The sequence below is a fragment of the Macrotis lagotis genome, chromosome 1 (genome assembly GCF_037893015.1).
Source record: "Macrotis lagotis isolate mMagLag1 chromosome 1, bilby.v1.9.chrom.fasta, whole genome shotgun sequence".
In the NCBI taxonomy this organism is placed as follows: domain Eukaryota; kingdom Metazoa; phylum Chordata; class Mammalia; order Peramelemorphia; family Peramelidae; genus Macrotis; species Macrotis lagotis.
In genome coordinates, this window is record NC_133658.1 from 253,673,073 (window position 1) to 253,696,126 (window position 23,054).

Consider the following 23,054-nt stretch of genomic DNA (forward strand, 5'->3'; position numbering starts at 1 on the left):
GAAGATACCTGATAAGTAGCCAACATTTCTAATAAGGGAGAACCCATTATCTTCATTTTTGGACAGTTTTGTTAGGAAAATTTTGCTTGCATTACATTTAATCTGTTCCTTTGAAATTTTTACCAGTTGCTCTCTGAAGTATAATCACAGTATAGATTGTGTTTCTGTTCTGGGAAGAGGTAAATAAAAGCCAAGAGGCTGACATGCATGATAAAAGCTGTTATTTTTTTCTTTCCCTTTCTTTTTTCCTTCACTCCCTCCAATTCAGCGGTAGTAGAGAGCAAATCAATGACCCATCAAACAGCTTTGATGAGACATCAGAACAGAAAGATATGACTGGTATAGAGATAACATCAAATAAAGATATTTGGTAGAGACAATGTAATAAGAAGTGATGAGATGCCTAGTAAAGAACATAATATATATATATATATATATATATATATATATATGTATATTCTAAGAGAGTAGTATTAGTGATTTGGGGTGTCTTGGCCACATGTTATATATGCCTTCTTAATAGTCCCATGTATACCTTTTGTGTGTTCCCTCTTTTATTCTCTAGTCATGTTAGCCTGCATGTAAATGCCAGTATGGTAACTTGTAGGCGAATTAACCCCATATGTGTGTGTGTGTGTATCTATATCTATATATATATATATACATATATATACATATATATATGCTGAAGGGAAATGTTTTCTTGACATTTTGCTATGCTATTTGACTAAATGTCTTTTGTTTGAATTAATGTGTCATCTGGCTGGCTGATAAAAATAAACATCACTGCGGATTTGTGAGCTATGGTTTTGAGTGGGTGCTGTACTAAGAGAGTGCCTCAAAACTGGGACAGCTCTTCTGGGGTGAGGGCCATGTGTGGAGGGCTCCACATGTTAGAACAGAATCAAAGAATTTCTGCAAGAAGCTTCAATAATCATCTAGTCCAACACATAAACTAAAAAAGAATCACTTTAATAATACACTTGATAAGTGATTATTCAGATGTCGCTTTTAGACTTCTAATGAGAGGTAACTCACTACCTCTTGATGAACTCCATTTCACTTCTGAACTGGTCTAAATAATTGTTAGGAAATTTTGCCTCTGAAACTATATAGACCATTTAAACACAAAGCAATAATATTAAATATACATAGTCAAATAGGGCAAAGGAGAAATCAAATGCCCTAGGGCAGTAATATTGAACTCACATATGGAAACAGGGTGGGAGGGAGAAGGCATGAGACTTTAAATAAGGATACCTACCTGCCACATATTATCTCAGAAAATCATATTAACAGTACCTATATTCTATTACATTTTTATTTTGTTAAATATTTCCTAATTATATTTCAATCTGGTTCAGGTAGCACTCAGGAGTGTTGGGGGGTGGGGGAGACTCTACCCTAGGGAAGGGAGCTCTTTCAGGTTGGGATGAGAGGTTAGGAAAGGTTTCTTGGACAAAGTAGGTTGTTTCTTCAAGAAAGAGAATGATTTCAGCAAGTGAGGATGACAGAGAATGTTCTACATGTCAGGGATAGCCTATGTGAGCATTTGGAAGTAGGAGAGGTCAGAATGAGATTAGAAAAAGAAGAGCATTGTGAGCTGTGTTAGTCTGGTGATCTTTCCTTCCTCACAATATCAAAGCCTCATTTTTCCTTGAGGCTAGTTTTTGCAGTATGGGCATGGACAAGAGAAAATTTTCGTAGAAAATTATCATCATCTGGGGGCGGCTAGGTGGCGCAGTGGATAAAGCACCGGCCCTGGATTTAGGAGTACCTGGGTTCAAATCCGGTCTTAGACACTTAATAATTACCTAGCCGTGTGGCCTTAGGCAAGCCACTTAACTCCATTGCCTTGCAAAAACCTCAAAAAAAAAAAAAAGAAAAAAGAAAATTATCATCCTCTAACCCCTCTTGACCAAATAACCTGGTTCTGTTTCTGAGAAGAAACATTCATCTGACCTAACTGCACACATCCTTAGGTTATCCTTGTAAGGTACACAATTTCCTCACTCAAGGATTCAATCCCAAACCATCCTTAACCTTTAATTTTATACATGCCAAAACTTCTTCTAGTATATTACTTTACTGACTTTCACAAGCCAGATAAAATGCCATCACCTCCCTAAAAACTCCCTTGAATTTTCTTCCTCAGTATTCATTTAACATTTTGTTCTGTACCCTATTAAATTTAATGAAATATTGTATTTATTACTAGGATAAAAGTTTCTTCAGGGCAGTGCTTATGTCTTATTTAACCTATGTATCTCCCCAACATTTAGTATAATACTCTGTACACAGTAAAGAGTGAATACATTTTTTTATCATATTGTTTCTTTTAAATTTGGGATTACCATTTTTTTTTTGTTTTGGTTGCCAGGAGTTGTTTCTCAGTCAGAGATGGTTCCTAATGAGGGCTAGGAAGAATTCTTTTTTTCACAGAAAAACTCTCCAGAAATTAAGACAAGATTGATTGCTGAGTTAATCATTCCATCAGATAATTTAAGAATCAAAGGCTCATCAACATAAGATCTCAAAGTTGGATAAGACTCTAAAAGGAGGCAGTGTAGCATAGAGGAAAGAACCCCATCTCTGGAATCAAAGTACTCAGCTTTCACCACTGATGGGTGTCACTTAGACCTCCATAGGTCTCAATTTTCTCATCATCATCCAGTGGCTGCATTAAATGGCCTTTGAGGTCCCTTTTAGGTCTATTATATGCCAAGGAAAAATTTTCCCAAGCCCCTTGCAAGAAGGGATTGTTTCATCCTTTATTCTTGTATCTCTAGTGCCTAAAGTTGGGAGTAGAGCACTTAGTATTTGTTGAATGATCGACAAAGCAGAGTTCTCTTCCATTCAAGAATGATTACCTTGTGGACACAGCAATATATTACAGCCAGAGTAAACTAAACTATTAATTTAGATAGACAAGCAGTATTCTGTAATCAGTAATCCTAACACTGCTCAGAGGTTACATCTCCGTGTATAAAGAAATGGTGTTTAAATCTGGCCCACTATTCTTGAATGTGAAACAGTAAATTTAAAAATTATTTTTGTTTAAATAGGGCTTACTTTAACACTGAAATCAAGTGCTTTAATTTCATAAGCTGCCCTCCCTACCCAAAAACTTTTTGTAACATTAAACTATGGACTTCTTAGACTAGCATTAAAGGACACCCACATCTAATTTCAATCTTTTTCCAGTGATTTGACTCCAAAAACTCACACATACTTCACTGTCATTCCTTCATGTTGATGATGTACTCACTTTATCTCTTCTTGTTGAAATCCTTCAAGACCTACCTGAGCTGCCAATGCCTTCCATAATTGCTAAGGGTCCTATCAATTCTAAATCTGAAATCTAACAGTGATCTTTCCTTCCTTCCTCATATTTCTTATAGACTTTTCCTTTATCACATTCTGCATTAACACTTATTCCTGCGTCTTATATCTCCCATTAGATTCTAAGATACCTGAGGGCAAGGCACTATTCCATTTTTGTATCTGACACTAACAACAAAGTCTTACATAAAGTACTTAATCAATTGGTGAAATAGAGCTTACCTCTTCACATTCATTGGATTATAGATTTAGAACTGAAGAGACTTAAAAAATTAAAAAATATTCCAGTTCAACTCCTATTTTTTAAAGAGAAAAAAATAAAGGTCAGAAAGGGGAAGGAAATTTGGAATCACAGAATTTGCACTGGAAGGGGCCCCTGAGACCAATTTTCCCATCTGTACACAGACATGATTTGTTACAACATAATGGCCATTCTGTGGTCATTCTCCAGTGGAAGTTCTTTACATTTAGGAAGAGGAAGAATACATTACAATTAGCTCTGGTAGGTATAGAGTACACTCAACCCCTATACATTTCAGTGGATTAAGGGAACAGCACTCCCATGATCTGGAAAAATCCATGTAAATTTTTGGTGCTCCCTTTTTTTTTATCAGAAAAGTAAACTTTTCTTTTATGAGATGTTTACAGTACCTTATTGTAAAATTTGAGTTGTTATTACACAATACTACTCACATATTTTGTGAATTTCTGAGTTTCTAAGCTTTTCCTGTATGGTTTGCTGGTCTTCACAGATTAACTGTAGCTTCTGCAAAACTCCCAAAATATTACCATTTAATTTCTTATGCCAATCCGTGATATACTGAAACTATGATGGAGAAAGGTTAATTTTATTTTCTTACTATATCTGCTTCTATGAAGTTGATCCTAGTTTGACCTACTATGGCAAAACAGACTAAGTCTACTCTATCCCTCCCCATGAGATACTTCCTAATATCTGATGTCATATCATACTTGCCTCAATTAAAGGAGAGGCATGATTCTTATCCATTTCCTACACATCAGAGCCAGAAAGATCCTCATTGCTTGGTGAAAAAGGCAGGAGAGGTTGATTTTAGTGCAATGCCCACTGGTTCCTTCTCCAGGGAGCTAAGAGTCTTTAGATTAGTCTAGTCATTTTCCCCACAGGCAGCTTTATGAACAGGCTGAAAAAACAGAGAAACAGGCAAGTCAGGTCTCATCCTTCCTTCTTTACAGCAAAGTCTGAGGCAGAATTTGCTTTCAATTCTTAGCCTCCCAGATGGCTGTTCAACATACACAGCTGTCACATTCTGCTACAGACTCGGAGACGGCAAGTGTAGTGTTTATACCACTTTAAGTGTAAATCCTACTAAATAATGTGGGAAAAAAACCTTTCATTTCTAGGAGCAAGTTTTTGATGTTTTAGTTACTGAAAGATGTTGATCCAATTTAAAGGGGATAGTACAAGCTTAGGGTAATTATTTTGCTTTTCTCATGACTATTAATAAAGGGACATATTGCAGTTCAACTGCAAAACTCCTTCCTTAAGGTTTTCTTCCCTTCCCATCCCAACTTTTATATCTAAGGTTTTTGCTCAAAAAGGCTAAAGCTATCTTAGCTCAATATAATTAGGAAAAAAAACAACTGATGGAGGCCAAGAATTACAAAGGTCAAGCAAGTGAAAGAATTTTAGAGATGGAATAGGGATAGACACCAATGTTCTCATTTTTTAGAGAAGAAATCACAGAAGCAAAGGTCCTTCCACAGATCATATAGCTAGTGGCAAAATCAGGATCTCCACACATCTCTTTATAACATATTTTGTTGTTCCATAAAAGATTGTCCAATGCCTTCATTTTGCTGAGAAAAGAGGTGGTTTGCCCAGGGTTACACATTTAATAGGCAGAAGTAATATTCAAATCTAGATCTTTGATTCCAAACATATTCCCTTTCCTTCATTTCACAACTGCTAGGCATTTTTACTATCAAAATATGTTATCAGCTCTGGTCAAGATTTTGTGATTTTTTTTGACCATCCGATGGAGAAAATGAGACTAGGGGCCATTGAATAGTAGGTGCTAACAATATTCAACAAAGAGGTTTTCATATGTCCTTTTTTTTTAAGGTTTTTTCAAGGCAAATGGGGTTAAGTGGCTTACCCAAGGCCACACAGCTAGGTAATTATTAAGTGTCTGTGACTGGATTTGAACTCTGACTCCAGGGCTGGTGCTTAATCTACTTCGCCACCTAGCTGCCCCTGGTTTTCATGTATTCAAATAAGATAGGGAGATTTTTTTTTTACAGACTCAAATGGTCCAGAATCCAGTCTTTAAAATCATCTCAAAGAATCTCTTCTATATGACACAATTACTTCACCCTCTATTCCAAAGGTTGTACAAAGGCAGAACTGACTGAATATATACACTTCCTTATCCAGAGCTTCCTCTAAAAACACTCCCAGCCAACAATATTGGGGAAATTATAAAAGTTGTTTTAGTCAAATTTTGTATAAAAAAACATGACTGCTGTACAGAACAGGTAAATCTCAGCCAGTTTTCAGACCAGAAATCATTTCAAGAAATTGATATTAAGGTCAGCAATAAAAGTTGAGTGAATAAGATAATAAGGAATATCTTTTTGCCTTATACATATTTCAAAAAGGCTTAGAGAACTTTAATTCTCAAGATTTCCTCCATTTATCAGGGTGACAGAATGCTATGCCTTTTATTTCAAAAACAAAACCAGTCATTCTATAATTGAGAATGTAAAGTATTACAAAAATTAGATTAAAGGTGGGAATGCTAACACAGAAAGTTAAGCTTTATTTTCAAAAATGCACTCTTTCTGCCAACATTTTTGGGACTCTCAAACATCTGGCTCCAGAGACCCACACTTCCAGCCTCATTTCATGTTACTTGCTCTAATTTTAGACAAACTGGATTATTATCTATTACCTGAACTCCAGCCTAGATAGTTGCAAAACCTTCTCAAACCAGAATGTTCCTTCTTGATTTCACCTTTCAACTCAGCTCATCCTCTGTGAAGCCATCTCAAATCTTCCCCATTGTTCATATTCTCCTGGCTCAAACTAACTTGTACATTCCAAGAGAAAATTCCGAGTGGTGGTGGTAATCTTCAGAACCTAGGCTTATCTGAAGGTAATCCACTCTTTTGGTGCAACATGTTTTCTCCTCAATGTTTCCTACTTAGATTGCTTTCTTGAAGCCTCTGCCAATTTCAAAAGACAAGTTCTGGCAGACCCTACTGGCTTGGAATAGCTTCCTATGTAGATCAAGTGATGGACTATGCTGGAGAACCAGCTGAGCTTAAGTTAAAAGAGGCTCATCACCAAATGACAAAAATTTTTGGTTACAGTTATTGCTGATGACAAAATTATAGAGGGGTTATGATATGTATTGGTGGAGGAAGTATCCAAACTGACAATTATGGATCCTTTAAACACTGTTTCTCCCTAAACTTTAATAGACAAAACATCTACTTTTAGATTGACATGCAATTTTTTTGGACACTGATCAAACAAAAACTGTAAAATCATAGAACATTACAGCTGGAAACAACCTTTAGTTTCTCTTTATGTTTTAGACCAAGAAAACCATTGCCCAGGGAGACAAGGCAACTTGATTTCAGGTCACAAGTCAGCTATGGGGCTGAAATTATAATCTGGTGTATCTTCCCACTATGACTTGTTGCCTCAACCCCCAAACTGTAATTTGAGCTATTCCAAAATTATAAAATTCACTTAATAATAATGTTCCTACTTTGCATACACTTAAGGGATGACAGAACACTAAAGAACTAAGATTCTGTCTACAGGTTGAGTTATTCCCAACTTGTGTTCATACCTCTTTATTAGGGAGTTTCACAAAGGCAGCCTTGCTGCTTGACAAAAAATAAACTTCCCAAGGAATTTCATCACAGCAATAAAAGAGTAATAGAAGGATTTGCAGGAGGAATCTGTAAATCTGCAAGATCATCAATACCATCTTCCACAAATGGCAGGCCAAGGTGCTGGTAGTTACAAATGCTTGTGTGATAACTTGGTTCTGTGGTTTCCAATGTCACAAAGTATAAATGTACAAAGCACTGGTATTTGTAATAAAGCCAATGTTTACATTTAAGCACAATACAGCAATTTATTTAGATGCTTAAAATGAATACAAAGGGAAATAAAGATCACAAAATTATACATACTACAACAGTGTGTCATATATTAGATGGTATAAATGAATACACCATGTTGGTGTGTAACTAAAGATAAAACTAAATATCCAAAATGCAGCACTCAAGTTTGTTTGCTGCCTCAACACAATACACTTTTATACAGTTCTAAAAGGTGTCAAAATTAGCTGCAAACTTGTTTCTTGCATGTGATTTTAGCTTAAAAGATTTCAGAAAATGGATCTGAAATATCAGTTTGTTGGCTGTAATTTTGAGGATATTCAGAACAAGAAAATTCTATAATACAATAGAGTCCAGATATATTTTTTTAATGTTGCTGGCCTCTGGCTTGAGATTGTACAAGATTATGTGCAAAAACTAAGTCTGTCAAAAGTTCATACTATAGCAGGTTCAAGCTTTTGCTAGATAAACTAGATACAGCGTTTATTACACAGCAGGGCAACACTAAAAAAGAGAAACAAATCTATGATGGGTACACAAGAACAATATCATAAGCGTCACTTGAATAGATCTAAAAGACTGTACAAATATACATATTTTAACTATTCAGAATGAATAAATGAAAAAAAAAATCAATTTTCCCCAGAGTCTACTATACACATTTAACTGGTAGCTCATATGTTGGACCTATACTACCATGTGAATAAAGGTAATGGTTTAAAAGGACATACAACTGAACATATACAGAGTGAAATAAATGTTGAGAATGCAGATAAAATAAATCTCTGCTTTTCCTCATGTGCATTCCGGAGCCACCAGCATATTGGTTTTTCACATTAAGTTACTGTGCTTGCCACAGCAGATTCGAAAGCAAGGATTAGCCAACAGCATACTCAGAAATAACCACTGGATAGGAGTGGCCACACATCAACCAATGAAGTCAGTTGACTTAGCACTCAAAAGGCAGTACCAGTTGAATTAAGCTTAGCAGTCATACTGAAATGCAAAGATCCAACAGTTACAGATTACAGCCTACCACCAATGCTTAGGAAATAGGGCAGTTTTATGCTTGTTGGCTACTCAGCTCTACACCAGTTAAGCTGCTATGTATTGGTTCTGCAACACCATCAGTCATATTATCAAATTGTTCTCCATCCTCACTGTCAATTGTGCTATTTTGCCATTCCATCTGAGCATTGGACAAACTCTCTTCATTTTCAGATGTATTTTTCCACTGTGACTGGTCCTTGGACCAAAATTCTTCTACTTTTCCATAGGAACTATTCTTCCATTTCAACTGCTCTTCATCACTTTCTGATGCACCTTTTGTTTCAGCAACTGGTTTACTGCTTCCCGCATCTTCACTCTGGGATGATTCATCAGTCCATGCTCCGGGTTTCATTTCACATGCATTGTCTTCAAAGTCAGATACCTGTTGAGAACCAGGCCCACTTTCACATGGAGAAGGGCCATCTTTCCACTCAACAGCGTCATCTTGATCAACATCACTATCAGAGCCATCATGTATTAGTTTTGTTGGTTCCTCTGTAGAATGAGTATCTCCATATTTTGAATCTTCCTCATCTTTTTGGTCTATCTTATCTTCAGATTCTAAAGTGTCCCCGGTAGTTATTTTGGTAATGCTTTCTTCTGGGTTCTCTATTATGCTATCATTAGGAATTTTATGTTCAACATCAAAAGTTGCATCAAAAGGACTACCACTTCCATTGGATTCTTCTTCTAAATTTTCAAAACCATCTGAGGAACTGTCGTCTTCCTTCCCAAGATTTAATTTTTTGTCAACAGTCTTACTAGCATTAACTCTAGAATTCTTTTCATCATGATTTTCAAATAACCACTCAGCATCAAAATCCATTTCATGTTTAACTTTATTTAGTTCTTTCATGTTAAAACCCAGTAAAACACCAGGTTTGTACTTTTCACAATCTCTGACACATTTCTTCCTTTTATTACTGAAATGAGAAGCAATGTCACTCTTCCATAACCATAAACTGGCAGCCAATTTTTCAATTTCTCTTCTAGTGGGATAGGGCTGTTTGTTGAAATATTTTGTAAGAAATGTTTTTCTTGCTTCATAAGAATCATCTTCATGACCTTTGGGGTCTAAAGCTAAGACAACTGGCTCTTCAGGTTTCTCTTCAAAGATGGAAGGTGTATCTACCTCATCATCCAACTTTCTCTTTTTCAGTAAATTAAATTCTATGTTCTCATAAGTACGTTTCACGGGTGCCAGCCCTGGAGACTGATTGAGCCGAGAGGGAGCATTTGTTTTATCTTGGCCATTTTGGGTCTTACCAACGCCTCTGCAGTGAACCAGATGCAGTGTGATTGTTGAGGCTGTCATGTTACTAGTGTATACACCAAGGCAATGGATGCATTTGTAAGTGAGCTTTTTCTCAACTGGATGAACTGTCTGAATAACTTGATGCCTCTCCCGTAAATGATGTGCAAGTGCATCAGAGATGGGTCCTTTCAGGATTGAAAAGCACAGAGGACAAAGTGTTTTACCTACATCTTTTTTATAGGGTACTGCAGCTTGAGGTGAGCTTTTAATAGGGACATCTGCCTTTTCCTGAACTTTTGGCTGTGGCTTTGGGGGTACTGGGGGATTATTCTGGGCATGATAAGCTACAGATTCAGCCGGGGCATCTCTCAGGTTGTACGTGGTTACAAGTAGATGTATGTTAGTGTGACTACCCTGTTGCAATGTCAAATCAAAGCTTAAAGTGGAATCAGTTTTGGGTCCCATTTCTTCATCAACATGAACCATTCGCATATGAGCAGCCATCTTTTCAACATCATTAAAAGTTGAACGGCAATATGGACAAGAGAGACCATGGATTAACATATGGTTAAGCAAAGTATCAGTGGGCAAATAGCGATTACAATATAGACATTTACTAGTGAAATTGTGTATTTTCATTATGTAGTTAGCAACTGCAGGCACCTTCTCTGCCTTATGCTCCTTTTCAAAGTGAACACTGTAGACGTTTTCAGGGAATAGCTCGTTACAAATTGTACAAATTTTCCACTTTTGTGTCGATGAAGTATTGGTTGCTGCAGAAGGGCCTGTGGCAGCAGCAGCGGCAGCAGCGGCAGCAGCAGCGGCGGCGGCAGCGGCAGCAGCAGCAGCAGGTTTCGAACTGGACTGACCTAATACTCTAGAGGCTGATTGAGACTGAGAAAGGGAGGATGACTTCAATTGACTTGATGAAAGGGAAGATGAATTGGCAGACTGAAGCGAATATCTTGCTGGTGCCTGTGACCTCTGCTCTGAGCCAAGACCGTAAGATCTCCCATTCCCACTCGGCAGTAATTGTTTCATTGACTGAGACTGCTGAGGAATGGAAACAGGTGCATTACCACTTAAACCTAGTCTCACTGACTGACCAACACCATAACTCTGGGCTACTGATTTGACTCCATAATTATTCTGTTGGAGATGGACATTAGACATCATATTGACTCCAGTAGAATTTAAATTAGGCTTTGGTATAGTGAGTCGATTCACTATCTGCTGTGATGGAAGAGATCGGACATTTCCAGAGGCAAGGGAACCAACTCTTTGTGGGAGTCCCATAGGCTTTTTCTCCTGTGGTTTTGGAGCAATTAGCATCAATGGTTTGGATCTTGGAACCACTACATTGGTATGCCCTATCATTGCTGTCACCTGATAGCCTATACGTTCATGATCTTCAATAACATGTTGTACTAAAGCTTCATAGGATTTCGGCATAAAAAGGCATCGTTTGCAGTGAATACTTCCCTCCTCTCGAGTATTTGAACTTAATGGGACTGCACCATTAAGTGACTTTTCACCTGCCTTTGCTATGTAAGGTGCTGCAACATGTTGAAAATGTTCCCTGTATATGTGCTTTCTAACTACTTCATACAGAGGGTCTCGGTAAGTGCACTTCTTACAGTAATAAACAGCTTGCTCTACACTGTCAGCCTGCTTAGGTTTAAGGCTATCATGTTTGTTTTTATCTTTAAAAGTGCTGATGCTGCCACTTGGTGCACTGGCATTTGGAGCATGAAATATTTTAATGTGCGTTTCCAAAGTCTTTTTGTCCGCATTGAAAGTACAGTAGGGACAATTAAGGAGAATCCTATTTTCAAAGTCTTCACTATGAACATTCCGGAAATGACTTTTGTAGGCCGAAAAGAATTTTGAGGAAAATGGACAAGCACTACAGCAAAAGGGTTTTGTCCGATAGTCCTTAAAGAAAGAAAACAAAAGATTAGGATATGGGAATGCTTGATCAAATGACATTTATGAAACAAAAAGGACATAGAAAAACAGTTTTAAAGGGTTTCTAGTCTATTCCTTCATTACTTCAATAAAGCCACCAAAAAAATGCTCTTTTAAGCTGGAGGTACAATGGTATGCACTTAAAATGTCCTCAAGCCAAAGGAACTCATGTTGTTTTCCTGATTATGCTTACTTCACCCAGTGGCATTTTTAGGTATTCAGAATTATTTATATTCATGCCTTTTCGGTGCAACTGAAAATATTCCTTAAATCAAAATCTGGAAGTTTAAAAAGAAAATTTAAAATTAATTTTCAACTCACTTCATTTGGTGTTCCATGGAATTAAATTAATCAGGTTAAAAAATAATCACTTTTTCATTGCTATAGTACTTCTTTTAAGTAAGTTTGGATGAGAGCATTCAGATTTCTTAATTTTCTTATACTCAAACCAGAGGTAAATTAATAGAACAAAAACTTTGCAATGAGTTGTGAAAAAAAAAGTAAGAGTGAAATTATCTTCATTTTAGTGACCCAAGTAGTAGGGCTACAGATTACTATACAATATTTTTGTGCAATTAGATAACTACAGAAAGATAAAAAAGAATTGCACACTTTATGACTGCCATCATGGAGTATAATTCATAGAAAACTACATCTTACAAAACAAACAAAAAACCAACTACTCCCTCTTTGTGATGGAAGGGATATTTCAAGACTCATTGCATATTTAAGGAAAAAAGTTTGAAGAGTTGTCTTTCCTTCAAATCTTTGATGTTCCTTTCAAAGTAGAAGTTGTACAATCAGAAGAACTAATGAAGTGATAGCTGCTTGATTCAAACTAAGGAGGTTAAAAACTTCTCACAAACTGCTGAGAGTGGTGCTAAAGACAACAATGCTTCAAAGTATACTGAAATTACACAGGAAAGTGAGTCAAACTTAGAATTTTCGTTGTTAACACTTGTGTAGCTAACAATTCCTTTGCTGAGGATTAAAAAAAACAACAACAAAAAATCCCATATACTTGGAGAGATTTTGCTACCTTCAGATCTACACATATTATCAAAGAAATTAGCACATTTTCTCTGCCAAAGTGAAACCTTCCTCTAATGAAAAGATACATGACTGAGATCATAAATCATGCCCAAAAGAGGACATAGAAAATTATGTTAGAATTCTTTCATATTTTAATATCCTCAGGTAATTTCCACTCTTGCCTGGATTATTAATATGACATTCAGAGCTAATACCACTATATCTCAAGTAAGGAGGTTATAGTAAGTTTCTTTCCAATTATGCTATAAAATAAACAGCATCTCAATAAGGAGGAATCATCACTTTAAATTCTCTCGTTTAGACATTTGCTTCCCTATGTGTTAGCACATAAGTTGAGAGTCACAAAGTAATGGAAACAAGGAATACTTATGTGGCAGAGAAGAGTCAAAAATCCCCTTTCAAATTTCAAAGAAATGCAAGGATATGAACTATAAATAAAATGGTTTTTCCATATTTTGTATCAACAGGGTTTTTCCTATAAATACTTTGAAGCTAGAAACCATCAATAAATAACAAATGAAATATTTCAGTTTATTAAAAATAAATTTTCTGTTCTTCACTGTCTATATCTGTTTATTGATGAGGATGATGACAAAACCCATTCAATATTCCTCCCCGACTTGGAAAACAGGAAATATAGTTTTACTTTACCTGGTTTTTTGTAAGTGAAGGGTCCCATAATCCTACATCCTCCCATGTAGTGTTTTTCAAATAAAAGTCATTAGGTTCAAACTGTTTAAAATCCTGCAAGAGGGAAACAAAGTGTAAAGAAACAATTGCCAGTAGTATTATTAGTGACCAGAACCTTATATAGGGCCAATTACTTATAAAAGGACATAGGCAAAGGTATAAGATATCATTGTTTTTCAAAGAGTAATAGCACAGGGGAAAAAAAATTACTGATTCTACAGCTCAAGTAGAAATTCTGAAAAGGCCCACAATTTCATAAACATTCTATAATTTTGCTTTTACTGATCTTTTATTTTTATGTCATTTTTATTTCTGAATCTTTCTACCTCTCACCTTGATCTGGGAGCAAATCTTTGTTAAAAAGTAAAATGCAGTTCAGTAACACAAATCAAAGCATTGAGGCTGACTTACAGTAAAAGCAATATTCAAAACATCTTTCTCTCCTCCTTTGCAAAAAAGGGAGAGAGGTATGCTTTATCAACTCATCTTTGGGGCCAAGTTTGTTGTTAAAATTACAGTGTGGTTGCATTTTTGTTTTCTATTTACAATCTTGTCAATATGTTATTGTTTTCTCTGGTTCTGCTTACTTCACTCTGTATAGTATACGTGTTCCCATATTCTCTGAAATCTTGATATTTGTGGTTCCTTATGGCACAGTGATATTCCTTTACATTCATATACCATAACTTGTTTAGCCATTTCTTAAATTGATGGTATAATATTCTTTTTCAACCAGATTTTTCCAAACAAAGTCCGTGAGCTATCAAGGGAATTGTCAGAAATCTTATGTCATAATCAATGCACAAATATAAAGCATTTTTCATTACAGTTCTTTTTACCTGTCAGTTCTCTATCACACTTCAGATCTTACAATTTTGTATATTTACTTGATGTGGTTAGACCTCAAATTTAAGTTCCATAATAGAAGGTAGTACATCAACTTACTGAAAACAGAAAGACTGCCCTTTGAAAACATCGGCAGAATAGTGTTCCTTTAGAGATTCATATTTTATTAAAAATAGGAGAGTATTTTATGGAACTAAATATGGCTGACTCTTTGATGAAAGGAACATCTGTGGATGCTGACCAATAGAGTTCTGGTCTATAGACTAGATTTTGCTGATAAGAGGAAACAATTTTATCAGATTTTCTCTACATTATCAAAATGAATTCTTAAGAGTATCTCTCCAAAGTACTTGGATGAACAATTCATATGTGTTACACATGTGCATATACACATATATATTCATCACATAAAATATTCATTTCTGAACAAACATTTAAGAGTCTATTATGTTAAAAGTTTTGTGATACTGTGGGGGGGGTACAACGATAAATAAGACAAGGTTCCTTATAGCTTAAGAGTATATAGCCTAGAACAAAGTTCACAAAAACCAATCTACAAAACAATATGTAATAAATATAATAGGAGGTACAAATAAAATTCCAGTCATAAGCATTTTGATATTCGCATTCATAATCATTAGACTGATATTGATTCCAGAATCAATTCTATTGATTATGAATATTCTATTCCCTTCTATTTCTAACTCCCATCCTTTCCAGGAGATCTGGTTCTCTGTAGCCTTACAGGACATATTTCCATACATGAAATACAATAAACATATAACTGCACACTTGAGAAGCATCAATATCTATTATTTACATGTTATTTATTTTTTTTAGGTTTTTTTTTGCAAGGCAAATGGGGTTAAGTGGCTTGCCCAAGGCCACACAGCTAGGTAATTATTAAGTGTCTGAGACCAGATTTGAACCTAGGTTCTCCTGACTCCAGGGCTGGTGCTTTATCCACTGCGCCACCTAGCCGCCCCTACATGTTATTTATTAACAGGTTTCAGGGGAAAAAAATTGCTTGTCCCCCCCCCCCCAATCTACTTCATCACTTCAGTTATTCTGAAAAGATGTTTTTGAAATAATGGCCCTTCATTGCCAACTGACCATTAAAATAACAGAACTGTTTAGGATTGTCTACTACTGTGGAGGTCAAAGGAACAACAAATGTTGCTCAAGTCTGGCTTCAATTCCTAGGGGAGAAGGTAACATACGTACAAATAGCAATGCTTCTAAAACCTTACACATCTAAGTTTTGGGAACATATGTGTTAGCTGAAGCTAATCAAGACAGTGACTGCTAAGATCCTACTTATTTCCATGATGTTTCTTGCAGCAGAGATTCAATTTCCTCCTTGAAAGATCAATTACTCTTATGCTCCAAGGAGTTCAAGGAGACAAGGAAGGCCCTATATACAACTGATTCATAGCATTACTTTTTAACAGCAAAAACTCCAAACATCTTAGAATTAAGTGGGTACCCATCAATTGGGGAAGGCCCAAACAAATTGTGGTAAAGAATTTAATGGTACATTGTGATATGAGAAAATATGAATAAACCAAGCATGATGGTACATGCTTGTAATCCCTCTTTCTAGATAGGCTGAGGCTGGTAGATCACCTGAGCTTGGTGTTCCAAGCTGCAGTGGACTAAACCAATTGAGTGTCTGCACTAAGTCTGGCACCAATATGATGAATCAGTCCTTCAGTAGCAGGGAGTCACTAGGCTGGAAAGATTACAGGTGAGAGCTCCCACAGTGATCAGTCAAAACTTCCCTTTTCTAAGCAGAAGGGATGGACTTTTGAGTTTGCAACAAGGTACATACTGTCAAGGATTGGTCAAGTATTTATCAGTTTATTTAATTCACTAGATTTCTTTGATAGAAAAGTGTAGGTGATGGTGGGAGTATGGATTTGGAACATAACAATATTTTAAAAAGTATTATAAAACATTTAGTAAAATGAACTGTTCATATATCTCAAGAATGTCAATGTCAAAAAGATCTCACATATACCAAAATTATATAGAATTCTTTGAGGTAGTAGCAAAAAACCCAGAAACTAAGGGAGAACTCATCAACCGGGGGAATGACTGAACAAACTGCAGAATGAGTTTATTTGCCATAAAAATGAATGAAGAAGTCAGAAAAACAAAGAAGACTTGTATGAAGCAGTAATTTTGTTACTTTCCTGAACCAAATACTAATATATAATGATTACAAAGCATAAATTAAAAAATAACTCTTAAAGTCTATAAATCTATAAGTAGCACTACACTTAACTGCAATAAACAATCTTAGTTTGGGAGAACAGCAGATGATATATACATGCTTCTTATGGAGCAAGAGGACTACAGGTTTGGAGTGTTTCATGTGCTATTAGATTTAGCTGCTTTTTCAATTAGTTTTGCTTACCTGTTTTTCTTTGTTAGAAAGAAAGATATAGTGCAGGTAGGAAAGAGAGGTTATACTGGGAACTTACTTCTAGAAAGATATCAACAGTAAGAAATAATTAAATGCCCCAATAGCTGCCAAAATAACTGTTCCAACTATTTATATTTTAAAATAAAAGGTGGCACAATATGCAATACTTACTTCTATATGTTCTTTACAGTATTCCAAACCAATGTCACTAAGTATTTTTTTCACAGTTTTCCGGGCTTTTCTTAAACTGCCAAGGTTGTTGACAGGAAGTTGGAACATAGTTTCTATTGGGAAAAATTTTTTTAAAGTTAGTCAAAAAGTATACAATTTTCATTACTTGATGTACCTAATGTCTGATGCTGGAATCATGAATACTATGCAAAATCTGGCAAAAAAGGTAGGTGTAGGTAGGCTTTATCCATCTAGTTTGTTCTGAATAGGGATTTAGAACAAGCATAACCCAATCCTTTTAGTTTGACAAAATTTCATTTTAGTTTAGTGTCTAATCACCATGGAAAAATGAAAATTTACTGGGTGAAGCAGACAGATCTGAACTGTAGAAATTATAAATCTAGTTCTTTTTAAATTTCAGTTTACCTGCTAATTTTGAAAACAAAAATCCAATCTGACAAATTCAAAGTCAAGAACCAGAGGACCAACTGTTTTAAGTGAAGTCAGAGATTACTCTTTGAGAGATAGCACAATTCTTGAGAAACCTATAACTCTTATTTACTAGACAGTGGCAGACACCAAAGGAAATTAGTTTTGCTGTCCAGGAAGTCCACTGCATCTATGTATGTTAAACCAGGATAGTCTATTTTTGGAAGCTAGGCAAAAACTGAAGAAACAGCTTTGTCTTTAAAAAGGGGGTAGGGTGGGATAGGAAAAGAGAAGAGACATGCTGAGCCTAAGAAGAACCCAGCACCACAGCAGATGATTCCAAATGCTAGGGTAATGACCCTCCCTGGCTTGATTTCTTATTAGTTCAAATATACCAGTCCTGACACTTATTAGGTTTTTGCAAGGCAAATGGGGTTAAGTGGCTTGCCCAAGGCCACACAGCTAGGTTAATTATTAAGTGTCTGAGACTGGATTTGAACCCAGGTACTCCTGACTCCAGGGCCGGTACTTTATCCACTTTATCCACCTAGCCACCCCAAAAGTATTCTTTTAAACTTAAACCACCAGTCATGCTATGTGTAATGTAGCTAATACATCCAACACTATAACATAACTTTTTTTGATAAAAAGTTTGAATCATTTCATTATATAATTCAACTCCAAAATTTTAAGATGTGAGTTTTAAATAATAAATGAAGATCCAGAAACTTCTGGATTTAAAAATGTCTAAAGTCCAAACATAAATCATTGGGATTTAGTGCTTTAGAAAGGACCTCAGAGATCGAGTCCAAGCCATTTAGAACCCAGGTCCTTAGATATTTTAAATTCTTTTGACCATATTATGAAAATTAAACTTAAGTTAAACAATATAAGAACAATTTAATGTGACTTAATCAACATTTGAAAAAGAATATATAAAGTCAAACATGAATAATAATCATTAAGCTATAATACTCTGGGCCCTCTTGACTACTTGACAAGTTTAATACAATTTATTAAGTCAACTATGAAAAGAAGACAAAGTTACTTGTGCAGCAAACAAATGTTTTTGTAGTCACTGTATGTGAGCTCAGAACCAATAGTAAAAAAGGTAAATTCTACTCATTTGTTAACTTTTGATAAATTTAACAAGATTAAATGATCTTCCAAAAAAAAAAATCCTGGCTTAACTTTTGATAAATTTAACAAGATTAAATGATCTTCCAAAAAAAAATCCTGGCTTGATTTCTTATTAGTTCAAACATACCAGTCCTGACACTTATTAGGTACTTCTGGTTGTCAGAGAGGCTTGCTTTTGGGACAGTCCTGGGAAATATTAAAGGTTTAATTGGCTAATTAGAAAGAAGAGTCATAAATAATTATACAGCATAGCTGAAATATTGGGGGTGGGGAGGAGAGAAAGAGCTATTTATCTTTCATCTCTGCTCAATTCAAAAATTTCCCAGACACATCAAGCCACCAGGATTTGGCCCTGTCCCATATAAATTTCAATTCACCTCAGGAGCTGAAATTTGCTCAAGAAGGACTAATTCTGCCTCATGGAGAAAAAGTTCTCTGTAATCAGTACGATAACTGAAACGGAAAGTCTAAGGGTAATATTCAAGGAAGCTTTTATAAAACAGCTCATATATTTTCTCCTGAAAAAACCCCACCAAGAATCTTTTAGTGTCCTAGCTCAATTAAAGATATTTTAAAGCTTTCCATACTAACTAGTGCCTGGTGCTTAAATGATCAACTCAAAATTCTGAAAAGTTTTGAGCAAGGGTCTTTTGAAATCTGGGCTATTGGTCACAGCAAATTTGTATATTTGCAAGCACTGATACACTGGCCACAGAATCTTGTCTCTTGAGTGTCCTCCTTTGGTTGAATTAAAGTATGAAGAGAAGTGTCCATTTCTTATTGTGAAGTACAGAGGGGGGAACAAAGCAACTCACTGCCTAGAGCCATCCAAATAGCTCTGCAATTATCAGTCTCCAGAAATGGATCTCTTGTTATTCTTAACTGTATTATCTTCCCTTCTGACAGATTTTATTCTTTTAGTGAAAATCAGTCCAAAAGTGGTGGTGATTCCAGTCATAATTCACAGGCCCTATATTTCTAGCTTACTTTTCCCCTTAGCTCCCATTCTGGTCAAGTACAAAGATTAAACTGCCTTGGATTCCTGATATCATTTATTTTATGGACAATATAGGAAAATAACTGGAATTATTATGCTTATCTATTGTACTTGCCTGCTCATTAGGTAGTTTCCTAAATATTAATGAACACCAAAGAATATTCAGAGGGCAAGAATGGGAAGGAGAAAGGAAAAAGGGAAATATTGCAGCCATTAGCTCCCAGTGTCAATACTAATATTATTTTCCTGAGTAGAGACTGAGAGTTGGCAATTGTCTTAAGAGAAGCAGAGACACAATCAACACAATTAAGCTATCAAAGTTTTGGCTTAGGAGAGATAATAGAAAGGCTCCAATCTAATTCTTAGCCCCCAGACAGTGGTTTGGGTTATCTGCAATTTAAAGGAAGACTACAAGAAAGCTTCCACTTAAGAACTGCTTATGCAGTGGAGGTTACCTTTGATTTAATAATAATAATAATAATAATTCTGGCACTTTGCTATCTCTAGCAAGTTCTACTAGCTTTAATTCTAAAATGAACTTGGCTTTTCCTGTGACTTGGGAGAATCTGTAGCTAATTATGAGACGCCTCAACAGAAGGGAGGCCATTTGGAGATTGATTCCTTTGGTCAAAACAACTCATTTAACTAAGGCAAGGCGAGATGCAATATCTGTAATAATGAAACCAAGGATTTCTTAAGTAGTTAAGAATTTAAAGATAACAAAAGTAGAATGCTCCCCTCTTCAAGGCACGTATTAGCCCATTCTACCTATTCCATATATTCCCATCCAGTATCACACCCAAGTGACTGTTTTTCCAAGGTAAATTGGTAGAAATGAAGCTGCATTAGATTTGCATTCAGAAGATCTAGGTTTGACTATAGTTATACTCCATAAACAGATGATGAACCTTTCTGGGCTTCAATTTGCTCATCTGTAAAACAATGGGATTAGACTAGATTATCTTTATCATCTTTTCCTAAAAATCTTATGACATCGTGAAAAAATGATATTTAAAAGGCTGCAAAAGCCTAGTACAGAATTCTAACAGGGTGTTAAAACAAAGTATGGTACCATAAACATAAGAATTTTCTAGTATTTAAATATGTTTATAAAAAGTAGTGTTACAATCTTTTAGGGTCCTCAGTTACAACTCTCTACAGCATTATTAAGAATGGAACTTTTTCATTCTCTGAACTTCAAAAAGTTACTTTGCCTTTAGGCTGAGTAATCCCCACAAATAACAAAGTTAAACATCCCAAAGTTAAGATCAGCTTTCCCCTTGATAAAATCAGATTCAATAAAATCATCCAAAAGAAAATTGTCTGTTATGGGAAAATACTCAATGCTTTAGGGGGGAAAAAAAATCCAGCTGATTTCTTTACATTTTAAATACACCTAACCTTTGTGAAAACCAGGGCATCTATTAAAGCAGATTACAATTCACAATGAACAGATTCTAAAGAGATGTGAAATTCATGTTTAAGAACTGATCCTGGGGTAGCTAGGCCATGCCGTGGATAGAACACTGGCACTGGAGTCAGGAGGACCAGAGTTCAATTGCAATTTCCAGACACTTAATAATTACCTAGCTGTGTGATCCTGAGCAAGTCACTTAACCTCATTGCCTTGCAGAAAACAAAAAACAAAAAAAGGACTGATCCTGTCTCCTCCCTATCAAGTTTCATAGTCTAGAAACACACTGTTTAGGGATAAGGTTAAAAATTAATCTTAATGAGGTTGGCTAACCATTTACTTATGTAAACCCAGGACAAAAAATTTTCAGAGAAGGAAAGAAATATTAAATATTTTTATCATGGCCACCTGTAGCCTTGCAGTAAAACAACAATGAACCCTACAAACACAAATGAAATTTCTTTGAAAAAGTTAGCCCTGTGAGGTAGACAAAAGTCAGGAATCCAAAGTATCTGTTCATGCAGGCTGAGAGTGCTTTAATTTTAATCTATCTTCTAGAATAGCAAGTTAAATGGAATTATTTTGATTTTTATAAAGTAGAAAGTCTGACCATTCCTCTCCCTGAAACTCCTCTAGTTATTGCTTAATCATCACTTTGAGGAATTCAACAAGGTGAAAAACTTTACTTAAGCTAAGATAACATTAACTTTCAAGTCTAATTACAACCATTTAAGAAACAATAACTTTGCCAATTACCTCATCACTTCACAGAAGGTCAGAAAGGAAGTAGGTTAAGTCCAGTTATCTTTCTAGCAATACTAATCACAACTAGGCTAAAGGCTGTTTTGGCTTTGAAAAGGAAGGGAAAATCTTACATACTCTCAAGCTAGACTAGCATCTCAATGAAAGACCTGAAAGTCCTTGAACAGATATTTTTGCTTATTTATATTATTTCTTCAGCAAAGAATTTGGTATGACAACTACCTTCCTATAGTATCCCACAGCATTTACTTAGGACCAGTTTAATTGGAGAAGCAGCTGGATAAAGTCCTGGATTTAAGTTCTAACTCAACTAACTGTAGGTAAGTACTCTTATTTATTTCTAACTCTGATTTTCTTAATTGTAAAAACGGAGAGAATGACATTTCTATTTACTGAAATGGAGGTGGAGAAAAGTACTACATAAGCTGTGAAGAACTATAGAAACATATAGTGCTGTTATTTTTTTTCAGTGAAAATAAAGACCTATTTGTATTTTACTATTAACACCCTTTCTAGCTTAACCATACACAGAAGCAAGCCCCTTCCAAGAAAAATAAAGTTAAGGATCTTTACTTGTATCTAAAAAAGGGATCAAACACAAATAAAAATTTCAGACAAGGATCAAACTTATTCAAAGTGAAGTCTGAATGTGGTATCTTGCTATATAAAATATTCAACTTTTTGTGTTTTGATATTTTTAATATTTAAGGAAAAATGGCTCCAGTTTTCTTAAGCACTTAGTATGAATTTAAAAGGCTTATAAAATATTGAAGTTGGTGCTTATTTTAAATTTTATTTCCACTGACCTGAAGTCTACTACTCATTTACTTAGTACTAAAGATATGAGAAGTGAAATATCAACATCATATCAGAGCACAAAAAATTTCATGCAAAAAACAAAATAGAAAACAAGATAAAATGTTTGGTTCTTCCCAATAATATTAAATTTAATAATAATATAAATTTCCTACAAAAATGTCTACAGAAATAGAAGATCCTGGAATATGCACATACATATCTAAAGAAATTTAATTGTTGCAGTCTATTTTTAAAAATAAAATTGCCCATCTGTTTCTCTGAGAAGTCCATAAATGACACATATGATCAGAATAAAGCCACACACTGATTTTGGTCGATTAATAGTTAACTAATAGATGATTGTCAAATGGACTTCCAAAAACTTCTGCTTCTGAAACTTTTTTAAAAAAGGTTTTTGCAAGGCAATGGGGTTAAGCGGCTTGCCCAAGACCACACAGCTAGGTAATTATTAAGTGTCTGAGACCGGATTTGAACTCAGGTACTCCTGACTCCAGGGCCGGTGCTCTATCCACTGCGCCACCTAGCTGCCCCTGCTTCTGAAACTTCCAACAAAAAATGCCCATTTGCTCAT

The 23,054-nt window shown here is 35.5% G+C and overlaps 1 protein-coding gene across 2 annotated transcripts in view; it reads right to left on the reverse strand.

Annotated features, from left to right (window-relative positions):
• Positions 1–467: 467 nt before the first annotated feature.
• ADNP (activity dependent neuroprotector homeobox) overlaps positions 468–23,054 on the reverse strand; it is a 37,405-nt gene continuing 14,818 nt past the window's right edge. The window contains exons 1-4 of one of the 2 annotated variants that reach the window (XM_074210248.1): positions 16,923–16,995; positions 14,065–14,237; positions 13,439–13,531; positions 468–11,701 (exon numbers count right to left, since the gene is read on the reverse strand). In XM_074210248.1, coding sequence (XP_074066349.1) covers positions 8,525–11,701; positions 13,439–13,531; positions 14,065–14,154 — 3,360 coding nt within the window. In that variant the 5' untranslated portion in view covers positions 14,155–14,237; positions 16,923–16,995 and the 3' untranslated portion in view covers positions 468–8,524. Of the gene's footprint in view, positions 11,702–13,438; positions 13,532–14,064; positions 14,238–16,922; positions 17,036–23,054 lie in introns of those variants that run through there. The other variant, XM_074210247.1, reaches the window with a different exon arrangement.